At 38.0% G+C, this 22,075-nt stretch overlaps 1 protein-coding gene across 4 annotated transcripts in view; it reads right to left on the bottom strand.

Moving 5' to 3' along the window:
- Positions 1-2,779: 2,779 nt before the first annotated feature.
- TRMT11 (tRNA methyltransferase 11) overlaps positions 2,780-22,075 on the bottom strand; it is a 28,518-nt gene continuing 9,222 nt past the window's right edge. For 2 of the 4 annotated variants that reach the window (XM_086744584.1, XM_086744586.1), the window contains 6 exons: positions 18,070-18,150; positions 16,588-16,752; positions 15,107-15,179; positions 14,241-14,372; positions 10,797-10,917; positions 2,780-3,355 (listed from right to left, as the gene is read on the bottom strand). In XM_086744584.1, the coding sequence (XP_086600710.1) occupies positions 3,224-3,355; positions 10,797-10,917; positions 14,241-14,372; positions 15,107-15,179; positions 16,588-16,752; positions 18,070-18,150 (704 nt within the window). In that variant the 3' untranslated portion in view covers positions 2,780-3,223. Of the gene's footprint in view, positions 3,356-10,796; positions 10,918-14,220; positions 14,373-15,106; positions 15,180-16,587; positions 16,753-18,069; positions 18,151-22,075 lie in introns of all 4 variants that reach the window. The other 2 variants (XR_015258128.1, XM_086744585.1) reach the window with 2 other exon arrangements.

The following is a 22,075-nucleotide window of genomic DNA, read 5'->3' as shown; positions in this document are numbered from 1 at the left end:
TGCATGAGTTGCTGTTGAAATGCCCATATCTAGTGAGTGGACGTTGCTGCAGTGCAAGTTACCAGCACAAATTCCAGTAACGGGTGTTGTGGAAATAAAATGCCTGCTCTACTGGAGGAGACCCAGTTAGGTGTTGTCCCAATAACAGACACCAGTCTCACAGGTTGGTTTAAAGGGAGGACTGCACTCTGCTTGAGATATTCATCGAGCTGACACATCTGCTTGACTCCTCTCATCAGAGTGGTATGGAGAAACTACCAAGTCCAAGTTCTTGTAAGCTGGTCACTCAGCTTGAGTAGAAGCGGAAAGTTCAGCCGAGACCTTTATGTTCCTTCTAAAAAAGCTCTTTGTATGCGTTTATTTGGGTCTTTTTGTTTTAAAAAGAAGACAACGAAGCAGCAGAACCAGCACTGGTTGTCGCAGCAGCAACAAATAACACTGGTTAGAGTTTTTGTCTCCAGGTCTTGTTTCCATCTGGGTTCTCTGATGTTTAATGAGAGTCGAACTCATATTACAGCCTTTTCCCTGGAAGAGATTAACTAGGTCTTTTTCTTCAACACCTCTGCCTATTTCAACAAAATTTGTAGCTCCCTGTTATCTGTAAGATCTCATCAAACCTTGACCTTCTGTCAAACTTGTTCAAACTGGCCAATAATTAAAAGAAGCATTAGAGAGAGACAGCAGGTAGGGCATCCAATTAATGCAGAGAAAATCTATTTATGCTACTTTTCCGCTTCCTCATCCCACAGATACATGGGAGGCCTGGCAGCCAGGAACACTACCACCAGGTAAAGGCATTCAGTGAAAAGAGGGGGGCTCCTTCCCTTTGCTGCTTCAACAAATCGCTCGCTACAGCAAGAGACAGCCTCTGCCCGTATGACCTCGCAGCCGTTTTCAGCTCCTCCCTCCATCCAATTTGCTGCAGCGCAACAAAGTGCTCCAAAAATAACGTTTATTTTTCAAAACTGGAAAATGGCACAAACCACCCCAAAGGAGAGAATGACAACGGCATGAGTTCAGCGCGGGCTCGTGAACTGACCCTCCCTGCCAGGGACAGGAAACTGGAACCTCATGGAGAGAGACTGGATGGAACCAGATTGAACAAAAGCGCCAGAAACCGCGGCCATCGATGGCCAAATCGTGCCAAAAAGATAACTCACCCGCCTGCCGCTCCTTCGCTAGAGCGAGCGCAAGGATGTGTCACAGCTCTACAGCTATAAACACCTCTGCTTTGCAAGTCTGCGTGTACAACAGGCTGGAGCACACACACAAAGTGAGGAAAAATTGAGAGAACAGAAATATTTCAAAATGATAGCTTTAAAGTTGGGGATCAGCAAACCTTGAACATCTGATTTCAATTCTGAACACTTTTTTATTAGATGTGGACGCAGTACCCCACATACAGTTACAGTTTCTGTTCAAAACACTATTCTTCAGTAATGATAGAGCTGTTATGTATGAACTGCTAAACAGAGGCCACACCACTGCTGCTGAATGGACTAAAAGTTGGACGAGGCAGAGGAGAAATAAACTAAATCATTCTCTTCGAATAGACAGAGCCAGATTTGCCACTACCTTACATCTTGTATAACCATTTAGATCATGTCTATGTAGGGTAACTTTTATGAAAATGAAGTTATAAATGCATAATAAATCCATCTAGAAAAATTCCTTGCCTATGAAGAACAGAAAGTCATTTGAATTTGTAAAGTAATAAAAGCTGAATGCCAAATTGTAATGCTAAAATTGAAGTCAGAAGTTATATGAAGACAGGTTTTCAGAAGCAATAATTTTTTTATGTAATATTTGAAAGTGATCAATTCAAATTCTGCTTTTGAAAAATTTTCTGAGCTTTGATCTTGCTCCAAGCTCAGCCCAGAACAACTATTATATGGCTGACATTAAAAGTCTCAAAACAAAGTGATTTATAATGGAAACACAGAAAATAAATCACTATTTCAGAACTTCCTAACACACCACAGATTAGATCCAGAAGGTCAGACAGAGGTGTCACTGGGTATGTGAGCTCTCCCTGCTGCAGCTGAGGACCACAAGACACAGAAGAGCAAATTCAGTTCATGAACTCAATCAGATATAGACAATGACTCGTGCCTTCCTAGGTAGCATTGGTTTTTTGGAGAGGCACTTAGCAATTATACTCTACAAAGACTGTACCATGACCACAGTCAGTAACTTGCAGCAAGTTGAGAAGCAAGGCTTTCCCTGGCTGGAGCAAGTAGATACATTCACCAACGCCCTGCTAAGAATATTTGACCATATTTGACCATCAAAATGAGAAGAGCCATTAACATCCTGAATTAATGGGCTTAGTGGTTTTCAAATTAGGTACTTTCATGATGGACATGGTGTGGATTCAAAGTTTGCCCTTCAGCAAATACAGCTTCAATTTCAAAGATTTGATTAGGCTTAATACCATTAGGGAACCATTACTGATTTTATGCTGTTGTTGTTACTGCTTTAACTATCAGTTTCTGAACCAAAAATTGCAGACAGTTGGCTTGACCAAGAGTCAAGGTTTAGGAATGTAAAAGCAAATCCAAGGTACAGATGAGCTTCAGATGTGGACAGGCTTCACAGGGTTTAATAGGCTCTCCAGAGTTTGTCAGGTCACAGAGGCTTCTAGGGGGTGTATGTGCACACGCGTGTGCATTTGTTACGTTGTGGGTTTTGTTTGTTTTAAACACTGCTGGCCTCAGCCAGAGCCATCAGAATTCATAGGAGCAGTTATTGCATGCAACAATTAAAAAAAACTCACAACAATCTTTTCTGGTTTATTGTATACAATTTACAAAAAACAAAACAAATGAAAATCATCTTCTTAATAAGCAATCCTTGATCACCACCACGTGTTCCTAAAACAGCCAGATGTTCACAGTTTAAGAAGCCAAATAACACTACTACTTTTTTGTAAATGTTAATGGTGAAAGAACAATAATAATGGTTTTAGTCAATCATCATTAGAACTTGAAAGTACAAATATAAATTAAATAAGACTCAAAAAACTTGTACAATAAAATCCGCTATAAACAAAGCTAATTAAAAAGAACTGCTCTCAACCTGTGTTGTGGGTTTCATCTTGTTTTAAAATTAAAAGCAGTATTTATTTTTCTGAAGCATCCAACAAATGTTCATATCCAGATGTCGTTAAAAAGAAACACAATCTTCTTTCTTTCCTCATTTTTTTATCTGTTTATACTATATTTTACTTCTGATTGTCTTTTTCTTCCTTGGCAATCCTCTTTGTCACACCACTGAAATACTTCTCACGGAATGAATTGTGTCCCCTGTATGGCAGATATTGACCGTCCAACAAGTAAGAACTCTGTTCTTGATCCTGTAACAGTATTAAAATGCAAGCATTAGTTCAGCATGTATTGTAATTGGTTTCCCTCCAAACTTTTTCAGACAATTACAAGCAAGAGTAAAGTTGATTTTGTTAAAAAAAAAAAAAATCTGTGGTAAACATTTAAGTCATTAGATTGATTAAAGGATTCAAAAAAATAGAATGCTAAGGTTTCCATTAGGATTAACACAAACATATACATCCTACTGCAAAGTCTTAACATTTAACAGAAATGAAAATCCATATGTAATGGATTCTCATTTGACATTGATCAAATACAAGCTGTAAGCAGACAAGTAGTTTTTGTTGGGTTTTTTGTTTTTGTTTTTTTTAAAGTACTCATTCAAATGTTCATTATTCTACTCTGCACAGCAAAATGATGCAAGTCGTCAGTACCACACATCTGAAGTTTTAACAGTGCTGCATCACTGGAAGTATCTCTCACTAACACCACCAGAATCCAACCCTTGCATGAATGAATGAGAGCACAGGTACTATGCCACACAGACTTTTATAAAGGAAAATATAAAGGTTAGTTTACAGAAAAGACACTATCTAGATAATTCGATCACTCAGAGGTTTGTGGAAGGCAAATACAAACAGAAGCGGAACACAAATGACTAAAATTTGTTCCTACAGTTACTGAAGTGCAATCAGAGGATTTTTTTCTTGTGCGGTATTCACGTACTTCTGAAAGTTAAAGTTGACACAGTAAATCCCTACACATAATATCTATTTGACATTAGCCAAGAACATAGTTTAGAAAATTGGCTCATTCTATATACAAGGTTTAGTTCAACGTGTACTGTGGCTTGATATAATTAAAATACTTGTCAACTAATGTTAGCAATACCATAAGATAAACAATACATCAAACTTTAATCTGAGTGCTAAACAAAACTGATGGCAACTTTTAAAAACAGTTTTACGCTTATGGTGTACGCTTATTATGCTCAGTAGCAAGATGGAACTGAGATAAACAGCCTGACATAGAACAACTGAACTGTGCAAACAGAAATAAAAACAAGCACCTGACAGAACTAAACCTCATTTCTTCTCAGTGCATCCTCATTGCTATATTTTTTTAAGCAATGCAGCAACATACAGATTAGTTCATCACTTAAGTTTGCAGTTCAGAGTTATTTGTTCATATTTCAAAGCAAGGTTATTGTGGAACGCTTTAGCATAAGTAGTAGGAACATGGAAGTAGACTTAAGACAATATTTTCATATTACAAAAGTATTACAGTACAAGCATGAACTGAAACCTAGTGGACAGTCTCCCTCTTCGACTATTTTGTAGCCTTTCCAGGTTTCACCTAGTAAGATCAACACCTCATCTTGCTTTGCATATCCTAATATGCATTCTAAAAGGAGTGAAACAAAAGGTTTCTCAACACAGCAAAATGTTTGTGTGCATATACAAGTGCCCTCTTCTGGACACAATGAGATACTCTTATGTTGTTTTCATCTGCTATCCCAGCAGGTATCAGCAGCACACCACTTCCTCAAATTAACTTGCTAAATGTTAACTGCCATGTGGTATCTAACACGTAAAGCATGTACACCAGTAGCAGCAAATTAATTCAATTTAAATACTGCAATGTTGGAACATAGCAGGAGAAAATGACCTCAGTAAACCCACTGCAGACAGTACTATCTATCATCTTTCGGTCACCTGTGAGACTGACATCTCTAAGACCATTCTCAGGCTGATAATCAATGGGCTTTTAACGTGTCCATGGGGAAAAAATAAATTACTACTGGCAGACAAGAAACAAGGAGGATTTAAGACACACTCCTCTCACAGCCAGCCTGTACCCACTTCTCCAGGTCTCTTACACAGGATCACCGTGAGCACTTAATTTTTCTCCTGAACTTGCAGGTCAGTATTCCTGCCGTGACCTAAACATGTAATATATTTTTATACCTTTGGGATGTGTTTTAACAATAATTCTACATTACTTGCTTGTTTTGAGAAATGGATCAGATATTTGACCCTGACGGATAATGATATAAGGGTCAACAGTATTTTAACATAAAAATTAATCCCTACAACCTCTAAGAAGACACACATCTGTACACCATTCACCTTTATTCCTTAAGTAACAAAATGCTGATTCAGGGTGAAGGGAGGAAGGAAGACAAGAACTACCTCTTGCTACCCACAAGCTGCTTAGGGCAAAGAGAGGATATGATATGTAAGAGAACACACTTAAACACAGCTGTAAGAGGAGCATCTGCGTTAATCAAATGGAAACAGGCTTGATGCATCCCTCCACAACAGAATCCATTCTGTAAATCCAGGCTTCACCAAAAGTTGTATCATTGCTCACTAGACGAGAGGAGATTCACAGTCAGGCATGAATTTCTTGGGAGAGCTTACCAAAGGAAGCTCCTGTCCCAGCATAAGAGCGGCCATTCCCTACCTCTCCCCTGTACAGACATGACTGCCCAATAAAGATAGTAATTGCCTTTAAAGAAAAATAACAGATTGGAAATTGCTTCTTAAGAAAGGGAAGATAAAATAAGAAATACTGAACTACCTGGAGATGCTATTCACTGCTGACATGTACTAGTCAAAACAGTTTTATCAGCAACATGAGAACTGACCAAAGTAAAAAGAATTCTTAGATTTCAGAGACTAATGATTAAAAAAAAAAATTCTAACTTGGAGTATTTTATACCTATAGAGGAGCTGAATGGGTACAATCTGAACACCAGGGATAAGTTGCATTTAACTGTACAGGGATAAGAACTTTCAAAAATCATCTTCATGAAACAATTTGTTGTGACTGCCTGCACTAGAATTTTCTTGGGCACTGGGCACTTCCTGCTTTTCAGTAAGGAAGCCGGCCAAACATCCTCAGTTAAGCTCTATATTGAGCAGCATAAATTGGTAGCATATGCACCCTAAATACCTGGCAGGAATGTTTCGCAGTAAAAGAAGATCTCTTATGGAGGGTGTCAGTGGCACTGTCAGCTCTCCCTCAAGAGCATTAACTGTCCAGTGCAGTTAATATGGATGTGTTTTCCTTTCTCTTGCCTTTTTTTTTTAAAAAAAAAAACCAAACCAAAAAAAAACCAACAAAAAAACCCCACACAACAGTTTTAATTTAGGGAATGGAGTTTTTTAAGGGAGACAGTCTCTTTCACCTCTCAATATGACACACTGGAAGAAGAGTAAGGAGTACTGCTTGTGATATACAGCTACATCTAGGGGTGAGGAGCTTTCTTTACTTATTTCCTTTGAAACAACTGTACATTGTTCTCAAGGCATAAACTTTGTAATTGGTTATTCAAGACAAAACAGTGAGACTTCCCAAGAAGACACTTCCAAGACTGATCAGCAACGATCAACCTACATGGCACTAAGTCATCTCTTTCCCCAGTCTGCCAGCAGTACCAAAATGACAAAAACTTCTTCCTTTACTGGTAAAAGTCAGAACTGAAGATGTTCTTTAATCCTGGTCATTCTTTATCATCATATTTGGTTCTCACTTTCAATAATTTAAGCTCTCAAAACAGCAGCCTAATTGCAAAAACCAGTTATCACATAAAACTTTTCCTCTGGAGTGTTTTGCGATGACTTCTGTGACAACCTACAACCAACAAAGCTCTTGTCAAAGCGCATGCTACCAAATTGCTTTTAGCTATTTTGAGTTTTCAACTTAACACTTACTTGTTCTAAAGACAATAGTAAAAAAGGTGTTACAGATCTCCAATAAATAATGAAAGAGGTGGAAGAAAGAGAAGGAAGCTTAAAGATAACAAGAAAGCTTTGGTTTTCTTTAAATCTTAGCAAACACTAAGTGAAATTCTAAAGGTTTTTATGAATCTAGCATGCGTCAGTTCAGCCACAGGATAATTACCCACATTCAGTTTTTGTTTACAAAAAAAAAAAAAAAAAATCTTCCTAGCCTTATCACAGCTTCCTACCACTCCATGTCTGGTGCTGGACAGTAGCTATAGAAACCACTTGTACTAATATTAGACAGCTATAAACAAAACCGAGCAGTTTCCAAATCAGGGACAATGGGGTCATATCCAGGAAGAGACACTGCTAAATTCAGTAGGAAAAATCTACACCAGTAATGGTTCTGGAGTGACTGTGTGACATGGAAATGCTGGATCCATTCAGCGTGGTGGATTTGTATGCCTGATGCTCCAGAGTCCTTTCACGGGCAGTCATATGCTCAGAGTTAGTCTTTCAGTCCAGTTTTCTTTTTCATCTTGCTACCAAATTTCTAGGTGTCCCTCTTAGCTCTTGTCAATTACAGATTTCTCTCTCCTCCCATCTTTTTTCTAAGAAGTCCTGATTAGGAACTCCAGAACTAGGTAGCATTTACCAGCCAAACAGATCCCATACATTTCTGTAAGACAGCCAGCAGAGCAATGAAACAAGTAATCTGGCAATAGCTGAAATTATTGATCACGGGGAAATCAACAAGCCTCAGAAAACAGGAAGCTAGATATACTGTTGTAAAGAAAGGGAACACCAAACAACCCTACGGTTAAACACTGTTAGTAAGTCCACCTCTTCTGAAAACAGTTGGTTGATCACCAGATATAGATTCCTAAGAACCCTTGTGGTAATAATGGTGTTAGTTTTTATACTACAGTTTTTCTGCTGTCCAACCACTTATCAGTTATTTGACATTTAAATAAAAAAAAAGATGACAATTCAGATATAGACAACACAGACTGAGACCTTTCAGACTTAAAAAAATATAGTTATGTAAGGCTTTTGAAAAATACACTGGCACAATGGAAGGCACATTTTCACTTGATTCAAGCTGGAAGAATTGGTTCAAACCTCCTCTGACCTAAAGGAGAAGACTGGATTCCTATCAGATTACAGTCAACAGACATCATAACATGAATCTACTCGGCCAACAGCTTGTCATTCTTCCACTACCACTGTATTTCAGTTCTTAAATCTGAACGCCCACAGTCTCTAGAGCGCTGGACTTGTATTTTTATTGCTTAAAATAAACCTCTCTTCACAGTTCAGAGAGTAGACTCACACACAGTCTTGCCCACCATAGAAGAGTTTTACTTCAGGTTTAGAAAAATATTGGGGACATCCATATCCACTTAACAGAGACACTAATGTCCATAGAAAAAAAGTAATACATTAGGCTAGTAAGCTCTCACCTTGTATCACTTCTGTTTTGTTCCTCTTCTGTTCCATACTCCTGTTCTTAACTTCTCTAATTCTTCTGCCTTCAGAGTTTTAGAAGACCAGAAGTCACTAGCTGCCTTCTATAATGACTGCCTTAATTCACTTTTATTATTATCACTTTAATTTAAGACTGTGGAGGAGGGGAGTTACTAACGGCCACCATGGCTTTCCAAAAAAAGCCTTAAATGTTAAAAAACCAACAACTCTTCTGTTCATATTGTGCACATGCTGGAGAAGTCTATTCATATCAACACTGTGTTCTGTAAGAATCTTTTCCAGTTGGCATGACTTCATCGTAAACTTAAATAGAACAGACTGGATGCTTACAAGACAGCGAGTCATATACCACCTTTTGTGATGTTTTTAATCCAACATTTATGACCTTCATGCTTAGGATTAACTATGGTAGATCAATACTTCAACTAGACATATAATTTTTTACATTCACTTTGGTCTCCTTTATAGTACAAGGACAATCAAATGGCACCACCAATTTCACATTCAGTAATTTATTGGATTCACCTCCAGTTACGAGTTTAGAGTGTTAATTGTGAAATTGAACTTGCTGTAAAATCTGCAATTCGTTATTGGTGGCAAACACTGGGGAAATTGAAGGACATAATGACACTATATGATCTGTAAAACTTCCTAGCCACTTACGAGTACTATGCTAAGCTGAATTAAAAGGCATTTGTGAGTGCCTGTTACAAACCAGTTTACTAAAGCAGACAGGAACTGTCTGGAAATGTAAATGCTTGTATATTCATATAAATTCACTCTTTAATTTGGGAAAAAGAAAAATGGCCACAGCTTCAAAGGTTGTTCAAGATATTAAGACAGGAAAGACGCCCCTGGTAAGGGACACTGTGGTGGAGAAATCCTAGATAGTAAGACAACAAACAATAAGACCCTAAACCAAGCAGGCACTAGCTAAGGAGTCAATATGTATTTTGTTATTTGGACAAGTTTAGCTTCATCAGAAACAGTACATGGATTCTGGTATCTTTAAACTATCTAAAAGACATCTGGAGTCCTGAGTGTAAGCACCTGCACAGTTTTATCTAAGCAGTAAGCCTCCCAACTGGACTCAGGTGATCAGAGCTAAGCATTTCCAGACATTAACCTGTCAAAGCATGTACTAAAGAACAGATGATGCACAAAACAAGAATAACACATGATGAAAGTCTATGCACAGAAGGGTGGATATTTTTTTAAAAATCAGAACATGTTATCCTACAGTGCTGGCAATAATAAAACTCCTGCAGAAAACCTCTATGAACACCATGAAACATAAACGTCAAAAACTTTCACAATTTACCCTCTTAGTTTGCTACTAGTGAAATTGGCAGCTCTGGCTCTGAACTCCACATAAAGTGTTTTAAAAAATTTCAGATGTTGCTTGGGAATCTCAGTCATCATGAGCATTATGAAGGCAGTACTGAAACCCTGCAGTGTTATTAGTGCAAACACCATGCAGACACAGCAGTCTGACTGTATCTCCTGTCATTTAAAATAGCTCTTCCAACTGACAAAGAATGTACTAAAACCACTTGCTCACTGTTTGTGTGTGTTTTCATTAAGAATTTGCTTCACCTTCATTTAGCATCTCTTTTAACAGCATTAGGTGAGAGAAGAAGCAAGAACAGAAAGGAGACCTGAATGCAATATTCCCTGGTCTCAATGCCTCAGGAGAGGCACTTTGCATGTTCCAAAACAAAAACAAACTCCGATGTGCCTCACTGTCCTTATGTCAAAGTTACGTATTCTTTCCAAAAGCTAAAAAAGTACCACTCTAAAAATGAAGGACCAGAATTGAATACCATTTACCTGTACTACCAGACCCACCAAAGGCATTCAGTATTCACCTGGGCACCAAATTACACTTTGGAATCAACTGGAATTTAGGCATCTAGGCTTCTCTGTGGATGGGATTCACAGAGATCAGTTTTCCAAGAAAAGCATAAGCAACTTTCACAAGAAACCGTAAGTTCAAAGATCTCTTTCACACTATTAAGTGGCTTGCTCAGGATGAAAAGTCTTATCAAAAAATGAAGACAAAAAGGAAAAGACCAAAACAAGAACAGTCCCTTGAATCACTACCCAACTTATTTTTAAAAATTTGTGGCAGTTTCACAAAAGCTTAAAAAGTTTAAAAAACTCAAGTGTGATAGATATACTGAGTAGCACAAACTTTTCATGAATGCAATAGCTACTATTTTACTTAATATAATCAAGAATTCAAGCTTACCTTGAACTCTTTCACCTTTTCCATGGTTATCAGGCGCCTTGATGTGTGGCTGGAAAGCATCTGCTCACAGTTGCTAATAAGTTTCAGGCATGGGTGGCGTGGAATGATCTCTTCTGTATATCTGGAAGAAATAAACATTCATACAGCTATAAGCTCATGAACTGGAATACCTGCAGCTGAAACAAAATTCATACTGATTCTTCACAAAATGGCTTACACTAGGAAGTCCCTATGCATTTTAATCTGATTAAATTCAGGTATTGGTGCACGAGAGTTTTTACATCATATATTCCAAGCATCTTGTGACATGTGTAGAATAAATTAAAATCTCACAGTAAAGAGACCTCCACACACATTTTCTACATTTATTTACATGATGTATGCACACAGGCCTGCCTCTATCATTTCAAGTAGAAAATATCTCAGCCAATCAGGAGTAATAACTTATCCAATCAGGAGCTGTGGTTTTAAAAATGTATTCCACAGTCAACACATAAAAAGTTGCAGGAACAAGAGACTTAACTCTGACTCCCTAAAAGGAGAGCATTATAATTCAATTCCAAATGGTATTAAATCAGCTCTTAGTGACATTCCTGGACTTCAGAATTTGGTGTTAGAAATGTATCACATAATTAAAAAAAATCCATTATCTTTTAACATCAGATGGTAGCAACATTGGCTTGCAGTTAAACCCTGCCTATAGAAGCAAGCAGTTACAGTGTTTTCAGCGTCCCCATCTCGTAAGTATACTTTATAGAAACAGCTCTCTAGACTGCTTTCAATCCTGCTATTTCTACAAACACTGAAAGAGGAATTTAAGGATTTAAGAGCTTTGCATGGAACTAGAGGAGCAAGAAATATTGAACTAGTTACCGAGATAAATATGGCATGAGATATCCTTTCTATATATCGAAATATAGATCAGTCATTTAATCTTAAGTTTTTGTAATAAGCCTTCCTGTAATAGTTACTACAGCACAATACAGAAAATGGTATATGGTACCGTCAGTGACTATCATTTCATAGAAGATGCTTGCTCTCATGATTCCCCAATGCTTGGGGGTCAACAGAAGTCAGACATTAAAAAGCAGAACTAAACAATTTTCACACGTGGTCATTTGAATTTGAAAGATACAAAGGAGGAGCTTTATATTTTTCCTGTGAAGAAGTGGATTTTCTGAATGTACTTCACAAAGTAAAAGTATTGTTCTGTGAGAAAGAGAAGTCAAATCCAACACAACTCAGAACAGGATCCATCTAGGTGCTGATGGAAACCTTGACATTTCTTAAAGATAATACTGTTAAACAAGTAAGACAATACCAAACACAGACTTGTAAACAGGAAGAAAATCCAAACAGGACTGCCTCTCTGCAATTGTTACAAAACTTCCAGATCACAAAACAACATTTCAGTCACTTCTCATATGTGAAATCAAGTCACCACTTCTGCTAGGTGAAATCAGAACATGCTTTTGACAAAGGAGAATCAAATTGTTTTTTCTATTACACAAGACTTTTGATGCATCTAGTACCACCAAACTGCCTCTCTCTCTTACAAAGGTAGGCACTCTGCCACACCACCTTAAAAGTTTCTCTTCATAACCATATAAAAGCCTGACTGCAAAGGAATTAAAAGAATTCAGACTCAACAATGATTTCAATGTCAGATTGAAAGAGTAAACTTTGGAGTGAGATGCTATCTTGCAGAGGGAGAGATCATTATCACTTTGTTAAAAAGCCTTGTCTGTTAGCATTAATGCATACATTTCTACATTCCTTCAGGTAAAACTCAGAATATTATCAAATAAGAAATACAGTAGCAGTGGGTTCAGAGATCCATTTTAATCCAGTTTTGTTTCTATCTTAAGGAATACACACGGATCTCAAATAACACGCGAACCTGATGGCAGGTGTTGCCAAGGGATATCTGATAGCACAACGTATTATAGACAATATCTTATCTTCCCCTCACATACTTGCTTTGATGTTTGTTCCTATGTTCATCATTACAGCTGAAAATAAAGTGACTATACCAATATTCTGCACTAATACAGCAACTTCAGTATTTCAACCTTTATTGCATAAAGTCAATTCATAGCAGTAGGTACAAATTTACTTTTTAAGGGGCAACCAAACTAGAGAGAACTGACCTTCCAAAACAGCAACTAAAGCAGAACTAGAATGTGCAGTTCATAGTTACCTAATACTGCTGCACTGAGGAAGCATGCTCTTAGCAATGTTCAATGACCAGACAAAAAGCTCTGGTACATGGACCAACAGAATAAAGTCAGTAATTCTAAACAGTTTATTGACATGGAAATCTAAGAATTCACAACCACACATGGTCTGTCAGGTTCAAGCATGTATAGACAGTCATTTGAACAATTAACTATAATACTGTTAATGGCATTCAGTGTTTTGTTTGTGAATAGTCTTACAAGAAAAAAATGCCTAAGATACCAATTCTATCATTAAAAAAAAAAGTGCAAGCTACTAAGTGCACTTTTCTGTTACAGAAGCATGTAACAGAAATGGCTCCTTTTGATTTACAAAGTTTCAAAACAGCATGCGAAAACAAAATGTAGGACTGCCACAAGCCATTTCCGTGGTGAAACCAGGGACAACAACTACTTTACACATCAATAGAGTTTGATTGTATATGGAAACCTATGACATTGTAGAAGCTACCTTCAAAGCACTTCTACATCTAGAAAATACTTAGAAACAGCTACTGTACATCAATTCCTCACTTTAACGTGAAAGTTTTGGAAAAAAAGAACTCAAAAACAGAAACAAGAAAAACCCACAACCCTTGAAACCCTATCTTAGAGATGCTGAAGTATGTAAATGGATGTCTTTCCTTTAAGCCTAGCTGTAATCTCAGGCTGCACTACCGAGCAGATAGCATCCTGTGGTCTCTGCTGGCCTCTCTCGTCCTTAACAGGGCTGCTCCCCTAGGCTCCCTGCCTCTCACTGCCATCTCTCGGTCACTTGACTTTTGGTTTCTCAGAAGAAAGCTAAATTAGTAATGCCAAACCCCAAGGAGCTAAAAATGTTCTATTACAGAACCTTGTCATGCATCTCTATCAGCTACTCTAGTAGAAACACATATTAGTAAGAGCCTTGCTACTACTACCTTAGAAATCTATCTGCACCTTGAAAGTCTAATTTTCTAAGCTTAAACCTCAACCCACTGGACATGCATTTCCAAGGACATGCGAAGACTTTTTTCTTTTTGGTAATAATGAGGAATCATCTCCATCCAAAAACCTTATTTCAAAATCTGCTTTCCCTCATATGAGGTTTTAAAACATGAAGTTTGAGCATTACTCTTAAGTGCTAGCAGTATAGAAGTTCCAAGCTGTACTATGCCCCAAAAGAAAGCACAGAGAGAACGTAGCATCCATTCTAACATACTACATACCAGAAATCAAGAATACATACTCAGGCTTGTATATTGGCAGCCAATAAACTAGTCTTCCTCCCATCACCAGATATTCTGCTGCAAACTTCAATAGGTCAAAAAAGATGTCACTTAGATGGTAACTAGATGAAACCAAGATGTGATTTTCTGTGCTGAACAAGAAATACACAAATGTAAACATTAAAGCACAGGTAAAACTTGCATTTTTAATTAAAAAAAAAAAAAAAAAAAACCACTAAATAAAAGAACCTAAATCACAAATAGCACTATCTGAGATTTGCAAAACTATCTAGGACAAACCAGGAGTACAACTTCTACTATGAGGAATATGACTTCCCAAATTTCCCTACTGGCTCTTTAGACTATCATCTTTAGTACTTGTGAAAGTCAAAGAATCACAAGCATGTTGGGAATAGTTATTGGCACAGCATCTTTCTTAAGGGTAATTTAGAGTAAAAGAAGAGAAGGAAGGCTGGGCAGTAGAGAAGCCATGTGTTATCTCTGAAGAGAAAGGAGCAGTGGAAATCCAAGAGAGAAGGTCAAGGTAAAATAGAAGTATTCCATTTTAGACTGACTTCGCAGCTTGCAGGGACTGAAGAGGACTTCCGAGAATAGGAAACACAAGGTAACGGTGGCTCAGAGCCACCGTTCAGAAATCTGAACACATGAAAATGACAAATAGGGAGAACAAAACCGAGGATCTCAGAAAGTGACATGCTAGTTTTGCAGACAGAACAAAAAGGGCTTTTCTTCTTTAATTATTATTACTATAATTTTTTTAAACTGCTGACAGTCAATCAAAAAATAATAAAGATTCTAAAGCTGTGACTAGACTTGCATTACGACATTTATATTCTACAACAGACAAGACAGAAAGCTTACCTACCTTCCTTCAGCCGACTTCACTGTCTCCTTTTGTGAACCCATTCTGCGAGTAGCTTCTCTGATACCGTACGGTGCTATACAAAGCAAACACATAATGCAGATGAGAAACTCGCCCTCTGTCCAAACGACATACAACTATAATATTCATACACAACAGTGCACAAACTGCAGCTTATACAAAGTTTAAAAAAAAAAGAAAAACTTTTACAAAGTAAAAGTCGGTAAGGGTAATTTCTTCAAGATCTATTAAAAGTTTCTTGCTCCAAAAGGTTATCTTAAAACTCTTTCAAAGAAAGCCCTTCAGCTGTAAGAGGCTTCTAGCAGCCTAGACATTTACAACACTACAGTGAACAATGCTTTCCTGTTTTCCTCATTAAAAGATATTCCTTACATATCCAATATGTGACAAATAATTCCATCCTCTTTTGTATGACAGACGCAAACATCTCCCCTACAGCACTTAGCTAACCTTTCTCAAAATAAAATTGTAAATATATGAATTTTTTCTTGCCAACACATTACAGAAATGGTAATTCTCACACAGAGAGATAAGAACCACCAGAGATCGCTTTTTCTCATACTTCTGCACATTTCTAATAGCAGAACATACTTATTTCATGTTCAACACATTTGTTTTTGTGAGACTTGTTTCAGCATCGTGGAAGCACCAATATCACCATTTTGTAAACCCAGAAGTTGTGACACAATTTGCAAACTCAGTTCAAAGTCATTAATATTCTATACTGTCTTATTGCTAAACAGGTCAAATAAGAATTAGCAGGCAACCCACAAAACTCACACTCCCTGTTCCTAATTAATATGAATGTGTCATCATAAGAGCCAACACTAGACACCAGAAATTGCTGTATCAAGGTCAAATAAGGTTTTATTCATTCCCTTAGGCTCAACTCCCTCTCATGCATGATAAATGGTGTTAAGTACGTCGGTTTCTAAAAAAGCCAAGGACCCTTTTAAACTGCTAGTGCTTCTAGTAGTTAAGTATATCAGAAATGCATTAAAATTTCTCTTTGGAAGCATTCCAATAAGCACTTAACATAAGTCCCCAGAAGTCCATTAGAGCTGCATGACAGACTCCAGTGCGTTGCAGATCAAGTCCTAATAGCAGCACAGACCATTCTGATAAGAAGTCTCTGCGCATCAGTAAAGTTATGCCTTTACCGAATGAGACTTCTTCGAAGGATAATTTTCAGCCACATTGATTTCTACTGGTGAACATAATACTTTCTTCCATGGAAGAATACTACTGACAGCTTTGTTACACATTTATAACTACCCTTAAAATAAATGCAGAGATGGCAAATGTAGATCCAATTTCCACAGTGTTGCTCTCAATGTTCACCTTTAGTAATATGGAAACTGCAGATCTGAGCATGCATCAAGACATTAAAATAATGTACACAGGCATAGACAACAACCTTCTAGCCATTGTTATTATGCAACAAAAAGCATTAACAAACTTACGATCTGTAATGATTGCATCAAACAGCATCCCTTTTCGCCATACTGGTCTTGAGGAATCAGAAACTAGTGCATCAAGGTAATACTTCTCTAAACCATACTGCCTTAGATTAGCTCTGATATTTTCATCTGGCCCTCTCCATTTCTGGTTCTTTCTGCTTGCCTTGCCTGGTGGGGTGCAGCATGGAACGGAAAAAAAAAAGCATACTCAACAACAAACTATTTTATAGAAAAAGCTTTCATATACTTTATCATTTATTTTAAAGGAAAAGAATTAAATGTCACATACAAAACCAGAATTTACCTCCTGCCCTATTATACTCACTGTCACAAGTATTTGTGGTAAACTTCATAAGTAGCAAGGAATAATGAAAATACATGAGAAAAGCTGTGCTGCACCATTTACCTAGAAGTCACAGAATACATTTATAAAAATGCTGGTTTTAAGATGTTCTCACTATCCATCAATCACAATCCTGTCCAGTAAGTCAGATATAATTTGCACTGCAGTTTTTCAGAGAAGCAAAAATGGGATTAGACTTCCTAGGTTAGGTTACAAGAAGCTTCCTACCTCACAGGCTAAGAAAGCACAAACCTATTGTAATTATTATTCAGAATTTTGTTTTGGTTTTCCTTATTCCTTTTATTAAATGTTTCCTGCTTAAAAAATAAGAAAATAGCTTAACTAGGATACATCAAAATTGGTTAACAAAAATAAGCACAAAGCTGGACATGAGCCATCAATGTGCACTCGCAGCCCAGGCAGCCAATTGTATCCTGGGCTGCATCAAAAGAAGCCTGTTCACCTCCCAGGTTGAGGGAGGTAATTCTTCCCCTCTACTCCGCTCTCCTGAGATCCCACCTGGAGTACTGCATCCAGCTCTGGAGTCCCCAACGTAAGAAAGACACGGGCCTGTTGGAGTGGCTCCAGGGCCACAAAAACAACCAGAGGGCAGGAGCATCTCTCCTAAGAAGAAAGGCTGAGAGAGTTGGGGTTGTTCAGCCTGGAGAAGAGGCAGCTCCAGGGAGACTTTATTGCAGCCTTCCAGTACTTAAAGAGGTCTTGAAAGAAAGATGGGGACAGACATTCTAATAGGACCTGTAGCAACAGGACAAGGGGTAATGGTTTTAAACTAAAAGAGGGTAGATTCAGACTAGACATAAGGAAAAAAAATTTTATGATGAGGGTAGTGAAACACTGGAACAGGTTGCCCAGACACGTGGTGGATGCCCCATCCCTGGAAACTTTCAAGGTCAGGTTGGACGGGGCTCTGAGCAACCTGATCTGGTTGGAGATGTCCCTGCTCCTTGCCAGGGGGTTGGACTAGATGACCTTTAAAGGTCTCTTCCAACCCAAATCATTCTATGAAATAAATTCTGTGAAGATTAATGCTGCTCTAAAACCCGCTAAGTGTCATGCACTATCATCAGTATTCTTAAATTTCACAGAGTAAGATTTCAGTGCCTTAGAAATACATAACATACCTAATCCATGGATTGTGTTGTAATCTATATCAGTACCACACACATACGCTCCAAAGTGTGCTGAGGAGATTAGAAGGCCACCTATAAAAAGAAGAAAAGGGGAAAAACATAAACTGCTGTCATAAATGTTACCTGTGTTAGGATTTTTTTTTGCTCAGGAACTTCAGTAGTTTACACCAGCAGCACACTAGACCCAAAGCTAGACCCAAGAATAAAAAAGAAAGAAAAAACAAAAAAAAACAACAAAAAAAAAAAAAGCGTTAGAACCATTAACCAGTTACAATCACTATACAACTATGATCAGAGATAATAACACTAAATCTCTTTTCTACTGTACCTGATTTTCCTTATCTTGCTATGCCCTATCTCTGTCACTCCTTATCTCTGGAGATGGTTTTTCTGCATTTCAAGACAGTAAGATCCTTTAATCCTTTCGTGAATCAAAACTTGTAATTCTACTTTGCAAGCAGCAGAATTTCAAATTGCTAGCAAATTATTTGAAAAACCATCACCAAACAAATGACAATTCTACTGTGTCTGTTCTCAGTCTCCTTAACCGTGTCTAAAAATCAAACTTGTTGTACAACGTGGCTGTTCCCTGAATAAGAAGCAATCGTCAAGAACCTTGTAAATGTAAATAACTCCAACATAAACAGTAATATCAAATAAGTTTCTCTAATTGTTTTGCAGTGTGAAAGCTATACACAGATGCATTTTTTCTGCGAGTATGCCACCTATTTTGTCAGTGCATTTATTAGCATACTCATCCTGCAATAAAACTAATTTTTTGATCACTACTATTGTGATGTGCTTTCCTAATTAAAAAAAAAAAAAAGTACTAGAAATGCATGTGTGATTTCCTCTTGAAATTGGGCAATGGCTGAAGAGCCCACAGAAAAGAGCAAGTGACATTATCTCTTTAACAGCTTACAAATGAAAAAAAGGACGGACAGCAGAAGACTACCTAACAGCTGTGTTGTCGAGTTGTTAATAAGGTCGTATGGAGCCCACAAAATGGTTTAAAACAGTACAGTGACCAAGAACAAGGCTGTGAACCCCACTCTACTGATGTCAACTGCTTATGGGTACAAACAGTCCTGCTAAAGCAAACGGGACAATTGCTGCAGGGCAAAAAGTTGACCAGCACAGGGAACAATGCACAAGCTAGCTCCGCAGGAGACACCAGTTCTCCCATTCACCGGCAGCACAGAGAGGAGCATCTCAGGTGGCTGCATTGCCCCACACCACCCACTCAGCACTAACAAATCCCTAACACACACTATGTACACAGTGCCATCTCAGGGCACTAGAAAACTCTTACATCATATGCTAATGAACTCTACCAAAACTGAAGGTCAGGGAGAAAGAAACAAAAAAAGGAAAAAAAAAAAAAAAGAAAAAGAAAAAATCCTCTGCTTTTTCTTGTTAAATGGATCAGGGAAAAGTAAGGTTACTCACCCCAGAGGAGTCACCCATTTCCCTTCTCGGCTGCAATCCCTCAGAACAGATGGGTAGTACCTCCAGAGGGTCAAGACAAATTTAGCTAGCCCTGACCCCAAGTATGGCATACCACCCAGTCCTATAAAAAAAGTGAGAAGAAAGTACTTTGCCCATCTAAGAATGTTTTTAATCACAGGGGAAAAAAAAAAAAAAAAAAAGAAAAAAAAAAGAGTTAGGAGAACATGAACTTACAGCTTTTAATAGATCTCAGCTGGTACTAGTTCAGTTGTGTTCGCACAGAAGGTGTGCGAATACTTAAATACTCTAACACGGCCAGCCCTTCGACCCACTATGGCAAAGAGATGTATACAAAGGGTTAATCAAAGAATCATCGTGTCCTCTGATGACTATTAGCAGAATGATGATGGTACAGAACTTCATGCCTTTCTTTCATACGCTATTTCCCCCATCTTTTCAGCACAGATGGGAGTCTGGTCATACCACTATCTGTCTTCCAGGATGTCACAGAAAAAATTCCTGTCGTTCGCAATTATGCAGTATGACAAATTGGCAATGGGAAAGCAGGGACAAACAATAAGTTTACTGAGATAACGAGAACAGATTGTCTAGGAGGAAGTACAAAGTATTCAGGTAAAAGACTTTATTCTTCCCAAAACCTCCAGGCTTCCTTCTGTCCAACGCTGAGGAAATAATATCTAAATAGTTTATGGAAGTCAGGTTTTACAATTCAAAAACAGTCATGGCCATTCCAATTCTGCTTTATAAAAAAGGGGAATCAAGTCTCCTAAACCAGCCTGGTCAAAAGCACTTTACATTCCAAGGACAAATTCCAATTGTCCACTCTCACACTAACATGCAAGACTTGTGATTTGGCTCATCCAGCAAAAAGTCTGTTTCCAACAAGCAAGCACCATTTTGCAAAGCCATTCTAATTTGGTACTATCTACCTTTTCAGTGCAAGAAACAGGAAGAAACCAAGTCAGCTATTAAAGTTGCACCAATAAAGAAATCTGAACTGCAGTTTCTTCAAAGTACTCCTCAAATCCTGAATGTATACTCTTTACAAATCCGTCAGCTCAAACTCAAAGCATCACCCTCAATTCTGAGCTACCTGCCAAAATTCCAGCGGCAGGGCACTGTTGCACTGACAATCCTGAAAACCTCTGAAGGACCTCAAGGGACTATTGAAATTCCTGGGGTTTACTCACTAAAAGTAGATGCAAAAGCTATTGTTTAGTTGTTTAGTCATAAACACACTTTACTGACAAATAGTGTGCGACCTAGTATCTTTAGTGCCCCTACGTACCTTTAATCTCAAACCTGTATATTACAGCTGTCTAGTGCAGTAAAACCACACACACACAAAAAATAGCCATTAAAATCATTAGGCAATTTGGGGAGAATTTTGTGCATGTTACACTTTTGAACTGAAACGGAACTTAACACTTATATTGAATTTCTACAGCTTCACAATTTATAGGTGATTTCTCTAACTTTACCCTTTCTTTTTTTCTTCAGTTTTCAGTCCCAAGAGAATGAATGTGCTCAGAGAATTTTTTGTGATTTAGGTTCAGCAGATTTTTGTAAAAAGACACAAAACTATAGAAACTGAAATGAAATAAACTGCTTAGGGATGAAGTAGAGGAATTTTCTCAGCCTTTGAAAGAGTACTATCCATCTGCAAGGAACACAAGTGCAAGGAGAAGGAAGTCTCATAAGACACTATTATGCATGCAAAAAATCAGGTCACGTATGAACAAAAATTTAAGACAAAAACACACAGTTCACTGAAGCCCTGTGTTTCTGAAAATATTATATCCCTGGTCTGTTTTCCATGGTACAGAAAAGTCACATGCTAATAAGAATTAGTCCTACTAGTGACCCTGTAGTGTTGTCTTCTCCCTCCCTAACCTCTCTGCAGTGATTTTGGCAGTGAATTCTCTTCATCCTCCCACTAATGTAAGTATTTTCAGTTGCATGCACCTCACACGTGGTCATCTTGATAAAAGCTTAGTAAAATCCAGGTCAGAAACACAGCCTTTGTTATGCTTTTGAGGAAACTACTATAGATAGCATAACACAATATGCTCTTGTACGTATGTGCTCTTGTATATCTTAAATGGCACAACCTGACACAACAGATCTTCTATTTCACCTACAAAGCAGCTGAGTTTCCTTGAGGTGAAAAGTACTTCTACGCCACACAGTAATATGTGGAATAAAAGCTCCCTCTCCTGGCTTAACTGAGAAAAGTTCAGCTGGGGGTGAATACATGGTGTGAACAACATTACCCTGGAGACAAGACATGATTGTACAAGGAACTGCTCACTACTGAATCCTGTGACCTAATTATTGCTATATTGTCTTACCTACCCAAAAGTGCCCACGGCACTCCTCTAAATAGCCACCTCCAAAAATTCTTCTCCTTGTAACACTCTGAAAGTGGTTGCAGGGAGTGCCCTAGTCAAATTTCAGTTCTTAAGTCACTTTGGATCTTAAGCAGTCTGTGACACGCATGAACTGGTGTTTTAGCCATGTTACGTAA

Source organism: Chlamydotis macqueenii, chromosome 3 (genome assembly GCF_036417535.1).
Source record: "Chlamydotis macqueenii isolate bChlMac1 chromosome 3, bChlMac1.mat, whole genome shotgun sequence".
NCBI classification, from domain to species: Eukaryota; Metazoa; Chordata; class Aves; order Otidiformes; family Otididae; genus Chlamydotis; species Chlamydotis macqueenii.
This window is presented reverse-complemented; position numbering and strand designations above follow the sequence as displayed.